We start from the raw sequence: 11,438 nt of genomic DNA, 5'->3' as shown, positions 1-11,438 counted from the left end.
GCAGCAAGGCCATAGGAGGAGGGGAGGCATTCAGTTAGCAAGATCAGAAGAGCAGCTGGTATGAAAATAGTGATAGAAGATAGCTAGAGATGCAACATTGCGACAATTAGAAAGAGGCTGAGAAAGAGGCTGGGATGAAGTTACAGAGAGAAGGATAGAAGCCATAGCAGGATAATTTGGAGATCAAAGCTTTGTGACAGACTCTATCAAAAGCTTTTTATATGTCTAAGCTAACAGAAAAAGTTTCACCAAAATCTCTAAAAGAGGATGATCAAGACTCAGTAAGGAAAGCCAGAAGATCACCAGTACAGTGGCCTTCAAAGAACCAATACTGACGATCACACAGAAAGCTGTGAAGTGACAGATATTCAAGAATCTTCCTGTTTGGAATAGATTCAAAACTTTAGATAGGCAGGAAATTAAAGCAATAGGACAGTAATTTGAGGGACTAGAACAGTCACCCTTTTTAGGAACAGGCTGAATGTAGGCAAACTTCCAGCAAGAAGGAAAGGTGGATGCTGACGGACAGAATTGAAAGAGTTTGACTAGGCAAGGTGCAAGCATGGAGGCAGTTTCGAAGAACAATAGGAGGGACCCCATCAGGTCGATAAACCTTCCAAGGGCATGGAAAACATTACAAAGAACTTTAATAGGTAGCATGAAGTAGTAAGAGGGTGGAGAAGAGAAAGGAACAAGCCCTGAATCATCCAAGGTAGAGTGTTTAACAAAGGTCAAAGTGAAAAATTCAGCATTAGAGATAGATGTGATAGCAGTGGTGCCATCTGGTTGAAATAAAGGAAGGAAAGAAGAAAAAGCAAAGTTATTGGAGATGTTTTTAGCTAGATGCCAGAAGTCATGAGAGGAGTCAGATCTTGAAAGATTTTGAGACTTTCTATTAATGAAGGAGTTTTTGGCTAGTTGGAGAACAGACTTGGCATGGTTCCCAGCAGAAATATAAAGAGCATGAGATTCAGATGATGGAAGGCTCAAATACCCTTTGTGAGCCACCTCTCTAACATGTATAGCACGAGAACAGGTTGTGTTAAATCGCCCAACATTCTTGACCTTTTCCTGACCTCTAATCCTTCTGCTTATGCTGTCACCCTTTCTTCTCCGTTGGGCTCCTCCGATCACAATCTCATATCTTTATCTTGTCCTATCGCTCCAATCCCTCCTCAGGATCCCCCCTAAGCGAAGGTGCCTCTGGCATTTTGCCTCTGCTAGTTTGGGGGATCTGAGGAGGTATTTTACTGATTTTCCCTGGAATGACTACTGCTTCCATGTCAGAGACCCGTCTTTGTGTGCTGAGCGCATAACAGAGGTGATAGTGTCTGGCATGGAGACGTACATTCCTCACTCTTTTTCTCATCCTAAACCTTCTGAACCTTGGTTTAACACAGCTTGTTTTCGTGCTATACATGATAGAGAGGTGGCCCACAAAAGGTACTTAAGCCTTCCATTATCAGAATCTCATGTACTTTATATTTCTGTCCGGAACCATGCCAAGTCTGTTCTCCAACTAGCCAAAAACAGAAAGTGTCAAAACCTTTCAAGATCTAACTCCCCTTATGACTTCTGGCATCTAGCCAAAAATATCTCCAATAACTTTGCCTCTCTAATGCAAGAGTTAACCAGTATTCTCAATCATTCATCCCTCTCTCTGGTAAACTCTGGAACTCCCTGCCTGCTTCTGCATTTCCATCTTCCTATGACTTGAATTCCTTCAAGAGGGAGGTTTCAAGACACTTATTCATCAATTTTTGACTACTGCTTTGACCCTTTTATGGGACTGGCATTTCAGTGGGCTTTTTTTTTATTGGATTTTTGTTGCCCTTGGCCAGTGTCCTTCCTACACATAAAAAAAAAAGTAAAAAAAAAAACATTGAAGTCTCCAAGAATGGATATTTCCACAAAAGGGAAGAGAGTCAGAATGTGCTCCACTTTGAAAGTTAAGAAGTCAAAGAATCACTTATAGTCAAAGGAGTTAGGTGAGACATTTACAGCACAGATAAATTTAGTTTGAGAGTGACTCTGTAGTCATAGCCAGATTGGTGGAAAACATGGAAGATTCAAGAGTGTGGGCACAAGAGCAGGTTAAGTCAGTGTGCACATAGACACAACATCCAGCTTTGGATTGAAAATAAGGATAGAGAAAGTAGGAGGGAACAGAAAAGGGACTACTGTCAGTTGCCTCAGACACCTGTGTTTCAGTCAGATAAAGACGTTGAGGTTTAGTAGAGGAGAGATGGTGTTCTACAGACTGAAAATTGGATCTAAGACTGCGAATGTTGCAAAAAGTTAATGAAGAAAAAGGAGGGGGTGTCAAGAAACTTCAGGTCTATACCAGAAGAGCAGTTCGACCTGGTGACATTTGTGGTTCTGTCCCCAGATGGGAACTCCAAGACTGGTGTAGGAATCACCATGATAATTTTTTTAATTTTGAGTGAATGATGTGCGTGGAATTAGGTGTTTGTAGTTTTGTGTGAAAGAAGAAAGTTGTCTTTAGTGGGCAGGCTGTGACTGCCCCCTTGTGTTATGAGACACAAAGGCCGCTTTCACACCAGAGTGGCACATCGCGACCTGTGTATCATCCTGGGACTGGACTAGTCTGTTTTTTTTTGTTTTTTTTCAGCATGTGACTTGCCACCTTGGACTGTGTTTTTTAAATTTTAACAGAGCTTTCATACCCAAACTTATTATTATTCAAGGTAATATTAAAATGTTAAATTTTAATAACAAAATATAACATAAAAGGAAAACTTTTGGATGTATGGCACATATAGAGCAGTTTTCAAGTGTCGGCACTCACACATTCTGTAATTTGTATCCTTCTGCCGCAATAAGGGGTTTATAATGGTCATCAGATAGCGAAAAGTTTTTCCACATTCGGTAAAACTGCTGAACTTCTCTTCATGCAGCTCTAATTGCTTTGCAACTACATAAACACTGTGAGCTTCTACATTCTCTTTAAGATATGGATGTATCCAGCACCTCTTCCTTCCTTAATGCCATCTTGTAAACTGAGTGAAAGCAGGCTGACATATGCCACGTGCAACCTTGGTCTGAAATCACCATGCCATGTGTCACTTGGTACTTGCCACATGTGACGTGGCACTTTGGTGTAAAAGCAGCCAAAGGGAAACATTCAGTGAGGTCACAGCTAGGTTAATAATAAGTTCACAGCACCCTTGGTCCAGTGTTTCAGACCTCACTAGGACTAATTATTGTTTTGGCAGGTGTCTACTGCCTCCTCTGACCTAACATGCTAATTGAAGTAACATCCCTACATAGTTTTCATTAGTAACAATAGCAAACTCCCTCCCACATACCTGTGTGCTACAGTGGCGTGATAGGGGATTGGGTCGCCCTTAATGTCAGTGAGGACGCCCCCAGCTGCCTCCAGTATAGCCTGAGGAGCACAGGTGTCCCACTTCTTGCACCCAGGGCTGGCAAACACATACACATGTGCCTTGCCCTCCAGCAGCAGCATCACCTGGCAGTGTGGGTGTTGAGTGATGGGAGTGACTGGATATTTGTATATTGATAACCTGAGTATTTCTTAAAATGTATAGCAGAGAAAGTCAATGAATATTTGTGTGTTGATAAGTGCAGTATTTTTTTTTTTTTTTTTGGTGTAAAAATGTGAAAATCCCTGAGTATTTCTGAATTTATAGGTGCAGTATTTTTTTTTCACCACCACTGCCTTACTCTTCCTCAATGTATTCTGTCTTGCACCTCCACACCCACCACTCTACCTCTGTCATCCTACTTCTTTTTAAACACTAATAGTAAAATTTCCTATATGATCCTACAACTCTTATCTAAGCCACTTTTAACAGCCTCTGGTGGAAATAAATGAGTTTTCCAGGATTTTTTTGTGATTCTAATGAAAGTTTAACAGTTCTACACTATCACTAAGAAAAACCTCATGAGAACCTAATTATCTCTATAGTCTTTAAAAAATAGTTCTTATGAAAACAACCATGAGAACTTAACTAATTTTCCTTGTTGCCTTAAAAAACAGTCCTTATGAGAGAAAACATTTAGAAATACAAGCCCTTATCTCACCTTGTGTCCAGCACCTCCCACCCTGAGGACCTCCGTGGGGCTGACGGCAGCGACGGCATCATTCACCGTCGAGGAGGAGTGGGAGCGCGTTGTGGTGACAATGACCTTCCCCTCAGGAGGCGCCACAATGGGCATGCCCCCCACACTGCCACCTACAATGCCCCAAATGGTGCGGCCAAGCTCAGCCCTGAAGAACAGATAAGGTGCAGTACAGTTCAGCTGCTACAACAGAACATCCCTGCATCCTACTCAGTACAAAATAGATGGTGTGGCCAAGCTCACCCCTGAAGCACAAAGGACAGTTCAGCTAGTACAATAGAGCATCCCTGCATTCTAAAAGTAGTACAGAATAGATGACGTACAGTATACAGTCCTACTGCAATTCCATCTACACTAATCTGCACTATTAGAGACTAGTTACAGTAAAACAAGAAGTGAGATAATGACAATGACCAAAGCAATGACAAGACACACACAAGCTCTCATATCCATCAGTACAAAAGCTACAGGACAACAGATAAAGGAGATGATGACAGTGACCAAAGTAACAAGAAATACACAAGCTTTTATCTCCAACAGTGGTCTGAATATTTACCTAACCTAACCTATCCTCACCCTGGGTTCTGGTAATTGTAGTAAGGCTGGTGGATCACCCCGCCCACAGCCTTCCCTCCCGATGCTATGCCAATGAGCACTGTCACATGATCCAGAAGACCTGTGGGAGACAGACAATGTTACTCCACTACTGCACCTCTATATGATCATTTTAGTGTGATATGCAACAATTCACACCTCTAAATACAACATATGAAATCTCTGTTAGCATTCACAAAAAATAAAGGAATGAAAAGAATATATTTTGCAATTTCTAGCTACTATATTGTTTGGCTGTGGCTTCAGAATGGGAGGAAAGTCCCTGAGTGGTTAGTGGTTAAGGAGAAATGTGCCAAGTAGCAGTGGATGGGTTAATACAGTGATGGCAGGTTTGGAAAGTGATTATCATGATTCTCTGCTTTGTAACTTGATTTCAAGCACCAAATTTTAATGACATGGAGTACAATGAGCATGAGACTTCTCTGCAAATTGAATATTAGTATAGTTCATGAAATACAACAAATTGTTTATAGCATCTCTTCATCAACCAAACTTAAATGTTGGTTAAGTACAATAAATACAGCAAACTGTAGGTAAATATTGTATATCATATTTCTAAGAAAAACTTAAATGATATTTTAGTTCATGAAATACAGCAAATTGTGGGTAACAGCATTCTTTTCATGCAAAAAAAAAATATATATAAGTGCACATAAACACACAACCACTACAACATTAAAAAAAATCCTTCAGTGGATATCACTATTCATAAACAACATTGGTAACCAAGCTCAACTAATGTCTAATATAATAAAAATGTGTCAACACCCAAAATACAAATACTAACAAAAAACAAGACGCATTACAAAAAAAAAAAAACTCACATAAGGAAATAATAACTAAACAACCTGGAAAGACAATTACAACTAAAAAATCTTGCTAAAAGAGAGGGAGATGCAAAAAAATGCAAGGGGAAATAATAACTAAACTGCTTCTATTTTTTTTTACTTGGGAAGACAATTATCACTTAAAAAGTCTCACTAAGGTGAAGAGTTATGGCAGGGAGGGGAGGGAGGTGATGGGATGATAGGGTGCTGGGGTGCAGGAGAGGGCCAGGCAAGGATTAGCAGATATCTTAACTAACTTTCACATGACAGTCCAAGAGTCTTACAAACCCCCAGGTGGCCACTGATGCGACACTCATGGGCTTGCAGGGTGGCAGGGAGAGAGACTCATTAGGTTCAGTAACATGGGAATGACCACTTACTATGCTGATGAAAACTAAACACTAATAGTACAAATGGAATGGAGTACTGACTAAGGTGATGAAAATTAAACACTATAACAGTAGAAATGCAATGCACTCACTAGGGCATTTTCATTTAATAATGCTTTAATAATAATAATTTTAATTTCTAGGACTTTTCATTTAATTGAATATCTGATGAGAAACTTGAGGCAAACATGAGAAAACCAACATGTCACTGATCAGACTAACACTCAAATGGATTATGATTGGCCTAAACCCTTTCACTTTGATATGAGACAATTATCACCACCACATGCAATGTTTTTACAAGTATCTGCAAGAAAGTTATGGATGAAAAGAAAAGATTTTGCAATTTCTACCCAGTTTAAAGACTGGATGTGGCAGCAGAACAAGTAAAGATGTCTCAGAGTGATTGGTAATTAGGGAAAGGTGTACCAAGTGGCAGTCAAAAGGTTAACTGTCCTGCCGGTACATAACATCAAACCTATGAAACCCTATCAGTAGAATGCCACTTAGCCATAAACCACCAAGTAACTAAGCTCCACATCCTCACAAAAGTTGCTGTGACTGTAACACATAAACTTTTCAGTGAAATACATGACATGTCACAATAACATAATATCAACCTTACAAAACCTATCAATAAAATACCACACAACCACAGATCACTGAGTAACCAAGCTCCACATCCCAAGTCACGGCAACCACGCCACACACATACACTGTCAGTAAAATAATGACTGTCCTCCTGCCAGTTCAAAACAACACCTATGAAAGCCTATCAATAAAATGCTACACCACCATAAATCACTAAGGTAACCAAGCTCCACATCTAGAGGGTCACAGCAGCTGCATTAGACACACCTGGCAATGAAATAAGTGCCTGGAGATGACAAAGAGACCCTGGATATGAGATTCAAGGGGCACAAGGCAGCTCCCCTTACCTTGTGTGTACTCTGCTGTGCCATCCAGAGGGTCCACCCATATCACAAGCTATAGGGAAATAGTGATGTGATGAGCAAAAATATTGAAGTGATATGAAAATGACATTAAAGATCCATTTATTGCAGTTATGATACTACTGTAAATATATATCCATGCATTATCTCCATTCTTAAAGAGAACACATGAAATTTTGCCACCAATATCACATCTTGTTGATCCATAAAAATAATGAAATGGTCTGAAAGTTACATTAAAGATCTATTTACTGCAGAGTTATATTACCACTATAAATGTAGATACATATATTATCTCCATTCTTCAAGAGAAAACATGAGATTTTGCCAAGCAGTGATTAGATTAGCTGAAAACATCAAAGTCTCTCATAGAAATTGTCTTGTATTGAAATGAATAGGATGCTTACTATAAGTTTATCATGTTCAAATTTGAAATATAAAAAAGTGAAAAATGGTTATAAGAAATCTGAAGTAAGGCTTGAATTAGTCTGTGGAACTATTTTTTCATCAACAAGTTCAAAGGTTTACCTCCTCCTCTGCTACTGTGGTCAGCTGTGGGGGACAGGCGATGCTGCTGATGCTGCTGCTGCTGCTGTCACTGGATGGGTCAAATACTTGTCCACTCAGGTCCTTCACTTCATCCTCACCCTCCTCCCCTGCAGAATAATGAGTACATAAATCAAACAGCCCACTAGCATTGCAGGTTAAGACATAAAACAAAATATATAATAATAAATACATAATAAAACTTAACTTAAATCAGGGAAAAGAAATATGAATTATTTCAAATGTTAAAGTTTAGATTAAGATTTAGATTACGGCACTACAAGCCAAGTCATAAGACAAAATATATAATAAAATGCATAATAAAGCCTATATTTAATAAAAGAATGCAAGAAGTATGAAATATTTTTAAGATATTGGTACAATGCCAAACAGTAATAAGAACCTCTTATCTTGAAAAAGGAGACACAAAAAACTTTTCTTTTTTTTCACTGATCTTAAACATTATACTTTCCATGTAAAATTAGTAAGAATCTCTCATCATAAAGGTAATGCACAGAAACTTTTTTTCTGGTGAAACTTTTGCTGTTGCCTTAGACATATCAAAAGCTTTTGATAGAGTCTGGCACAAAGCTTTGATTTCTAAACTACTCTCCTACGGCTTCTATCCTTCTCTCTGTAACTTCATCTCAAGTTTCCTTTCTGACCATTCTGTTGCTGCTGTGGTAGATGGTCACTGTTCTTCTAAATCTATTAACAATGGTGTTCCTCAGGGTTCTGTCCTGTCACCCACTCTCTTCTTATTATTCATTAATGAACTTTTAAACCAAACTTCTTGTCCTATCCACTCCTACGCTGATGATACCACCCTGCACTTTTCCACATCTTTTCATAGAAGTCCAACCCTTCAGGAGGTAAACATTTCACGCAGGGAAGCCACAGAATGCTTGACTTCTGATCTTTCTAAAATTTCTGGTTGGGGCAGAGCAAACTTGGTTGTGTTAAATGCCTCAAAAACTCAATTCCTCCATCTATCAACTCGACACAACCTTCCAGACAACTATCCCCTCCTCTTCTACACTGAACATCCTCGGACTGTCTTTTACTTATAATCTGAACTGGAAACTTCACATCTCATCTCTAGCTAAAACAGCTCCTATGAAGTTAGGCGTTCTGAGACGTCTCCGCCAGTTTTTCTCACCCCCCCAGCGGCTAACTCTGTACAAGGACCTTATCCGTCCATGTATGGAGTATGCTTCACATGTCTGGGGGGGGTTCCACTCACACTGCTCTTCTAGACAGGGTGGAATCAAAAGTTTTTCATCTCATCAACTCCTCTCCTCTAACTGACTGTCTTCAGCCTCTCTCTCACCTCCGCAATGTTGCATCTCTTGCTGTCTTCTACCGCTATTTTCATGCTAACTGCTCTTCTGATCTTACTAACTAAATGCCTCCCCTCCTCCCGCGGCCTTGCTGCACAAGACTTTCTTCTTTCTCTCACCCCTATTCTGTCCACCTCTCTAATGCAAGAGTTAACCAGTATTCTCAGTCATTCAACCCTTTCTCTGGTAAACTCTGGAACTCCCTGCCTGCTTCTGTATTTCCACCTTCCTATGACTTGAATTCCTTCAAGAGGGAGGTTTCAAGACACTTATTCATCAATTTTTGACTACTGCTTTGACCCTTTTATGGGACTGGCATTTCAGTGGGCATTTTTTTTATTGGATTTTTGTTGCCCTTGGCCAGTGTCCTTCCTACATAAAAAAAAAAGAAAAAAAACAGAGACAACAGTCCATCAAGTGGTTTATACAAGTATTTTCCTGAAGACAACAGTGATTCCCAGCGAAGTAAAGTACAGCATTCCAGGCACCACCACCACCACCATTACCCTACCACTATCCAGTTAATTTCCTCCCAAAGACAACAATTCCCAATAAAGTACAGCATCCTAGGCACCACCACCACCACCACCCTAAAATCCCTTTGTGGTTCATCAATTAATTTCTTCCTCTAGACAACATCAATTCCAAGTGAAGTAATGAACAACATCCTACCACCACCACCACCACCATCACCCTACCCTGAGGCACACCACACTCACCAATGATGGTTGATTTTGGGAAGCATTTCTGGAGGGAGGTGATGATGCTGCGCTGGGCTGCCCGGTCTGCCTCTGTCTGCAGGTCTCGTGCACTCTGGGGACACAATAATTAAGTCAGGGGAGATTCTTTGCTACAGTGCTCATCGCCTTAGCTTTGAAGCATGTGGTTATTACCTTTTAATACTCAACTCCTTATCTCTGGAGCATATTATCATAGTTATCATTACAGTTACAGTCATCATTATTCAATCACAGATAAGGCTGGGAGAGCCAAGATAAACCTTGATATCACTTGCAATACAAAAGAAAATGACATGAGAAAATTAACAGAAATAAGACAAGGGCTAAACAAATGAAGAACAAAGGATGCAGGAAAAATATAACATAACAGTAGTAAAAGTAAAGAAAATAACACTTGAATATTCTTATTTTTTTTCCACAATGCCTAGCACTAAAGTGAATTTTAAAAATAACTCTTTTCATTTCAACAACAAAGATGAAACAGCAAAGACTTACTTCCTTTTCCACAATGCCCAGTTCTCCCCTCTTCATGATGTCCCTTATGATCCTGCCAGCATTGTTAGCGATGGCCACTGAGTAGCCCACCACCCGGGAGAGCAGGGGTGTGGTGTGAGCTGCCACAGACATGTTTCTGGGGAATCTGGGAGATGTGCAAGGCCTTCAGAGTCTTCCTGCCAAGAGAAAGAATAGTTTTAGCCAACCACTTGGGTAGTTTTTCTGTTTCTCTCTAAGATTCCGATGGTTAGAAAATGTAACACTATCTGATGAAAGAAAGAAAACCATCATCAAAGTAAGAAATCATGGTAAATATATGGAATAATCAGTAAGGGAGGAGGTACAAGCTCATTCAGTGAAGTTTCCAGTAGAAGAATAATCTGTTAGATCCCTGCAAATAAAAGAGCACCATATAAATTAATGTTGGCTTACTCTTAACTTCCAAGACTGCCTCACTGACACAGCTCTAAGGTGGCTCTGGCTAGAATATGGTGTGTACTTGTCAAGTATTGTCTGGAGCATGACAGGTGAAAGCATATGTTCTAACTTTCTCATCCTGGAGTGCGGCAAGTAAGAACTTATGTCTAACTTTCTAGGACCTTGATGAAACTTTCCTCAGTTTAGTCTCTCAGTGCCTGCATTGCTTCAAATACAGGTCCTGTCAAGAAGTCCCTGGTGGGTAATATGTCAACTTATGGAGAGAGAAAAAAAAAAACAACTGAGGAAGCATTGTAATAAAACAAAATCAAAAGAAGCAATGCAAGAGACAATAAAAGCAAAGAATGGACTACCTAAGAAACGATACAAAACAGGTCACAAAAAAAAAAAAAAAAACGACGACAACAATTCAATATGAATTAAGTAAGAAATTACGTCTATTACCTTTAATTGATAACATAGATAATACATCACAGACTATGCCAAGGAGTACCTACCAGGTAGCACGTCGTCATACATTCTAACATAATACTAAAATAAATCATGGTTCGTCTCAATTACAGGATGAAATACCGCTATCATCTTCAATTAATGACAAAGATACACAGAGCTTGTAATCACTTGCGAGGGAAACGAAAAAAACTATTGTCTCGCATTTCTACTAGCATGAATGTAATAATAAATCATGATACCTCTCAACTGCATGATAAAACACAACTATTTCCTTTAATTAATGACAAATATAACACAGAACCGGGACTCACTTGCACTGGAATAAAAAAATTAATTTGTTGCACCCCAACGTGTTTCCCTTGACTCGTATTCCTCTGATAAGCAAAACTGAAAGCTGCCTCGCCTCTCAGCTCGCTATCGCACACTCCACACTTGCGCCAGCCAGCATGACCAGAGTGGCAATTAGTGATAATGATGATCGTGACGCCGCTCGTTTGTCTGCTGTTTGTTGTTATGTTGTCAGCTGATGGATCAC

General features: G+C 39.7%; 1 protein-coding gene across 4 annotated transcripts in view; it reads right to left on the bottom strand.

Annotated features, from left to right (window-relative positions):
- LOC135112172 (3'(2'),5'-bisphosphate nucleotidase 1-like) overlaps nt 1-11,417 on the bottom strand; it is a 13,460-nt gene extending 2,043 nt beyond the window's left edge. Inside the window, exons 1-9 of one of the 4 annotated variants that reach the window (XM_064026259.1) lie at nt 11,215-11,417; nt 10,013-10,188; nt 9,497-9,590; nt 7,420-7,547; nt 6,877-6,925; nt 5,807-5,869; nt 4,684-4,783; nt 4,069-4,255; nt 3,330-3,493 (exon numbers count right to left, since the gene is read on the bottom strand). In XM_064026259.1, the coding sequence (XP_063882329.1) occupies nt 3,330-3,493; nt 4,069-4,255; nt 4,684-4,783; nt 5,807-5,869; nt 6,877-6,925; nt 7,420-7,547; nt 9,497-9,590; nt 10,013-10,144 (917 nt within the window). In that variant the 5' untranslated portion in view covers nt 10,145-10,188; nt 11,215-11,417. Of the gene's footprint in view, nt 1-3,329; nt 3,494-4,068; nt 4,256-4,683; nt 4,784-5,806; nt 5,870-6,876; nt 6,926-7,419; nt 7,548-9,496; nt 9,591-10,012; nt 10,189-10,444; nt 10,577-11,214 lie in introns of those variants that run through there. The other 3 variants (XM_064026260.1, XM_064026261.1, XM_064026262.1) reach the window with 3 other exon arrangements.
- Nucleotides 11,418-11,438: the final 21 nt, after the last annotated feature.

This window comes from Scylla paramamosain, chromosome 23 (assembly GCF_035594125.1).
Source record: "Scylla paramamosain isolate STU-SP2022 chromosome 23, ASM3559412v1, whole genome shotgun sequence".
In the NCBI taxonomy this organism is placed as follows: Eukaryota; Metazoa; Arthropoda; class Malacostraca; order Decapoda; family Portunidae; genus Scylla; species Scylla paramamosain.
This window is presented reverse-complemented; position numbering and strand designations above follow the sequence as displayed.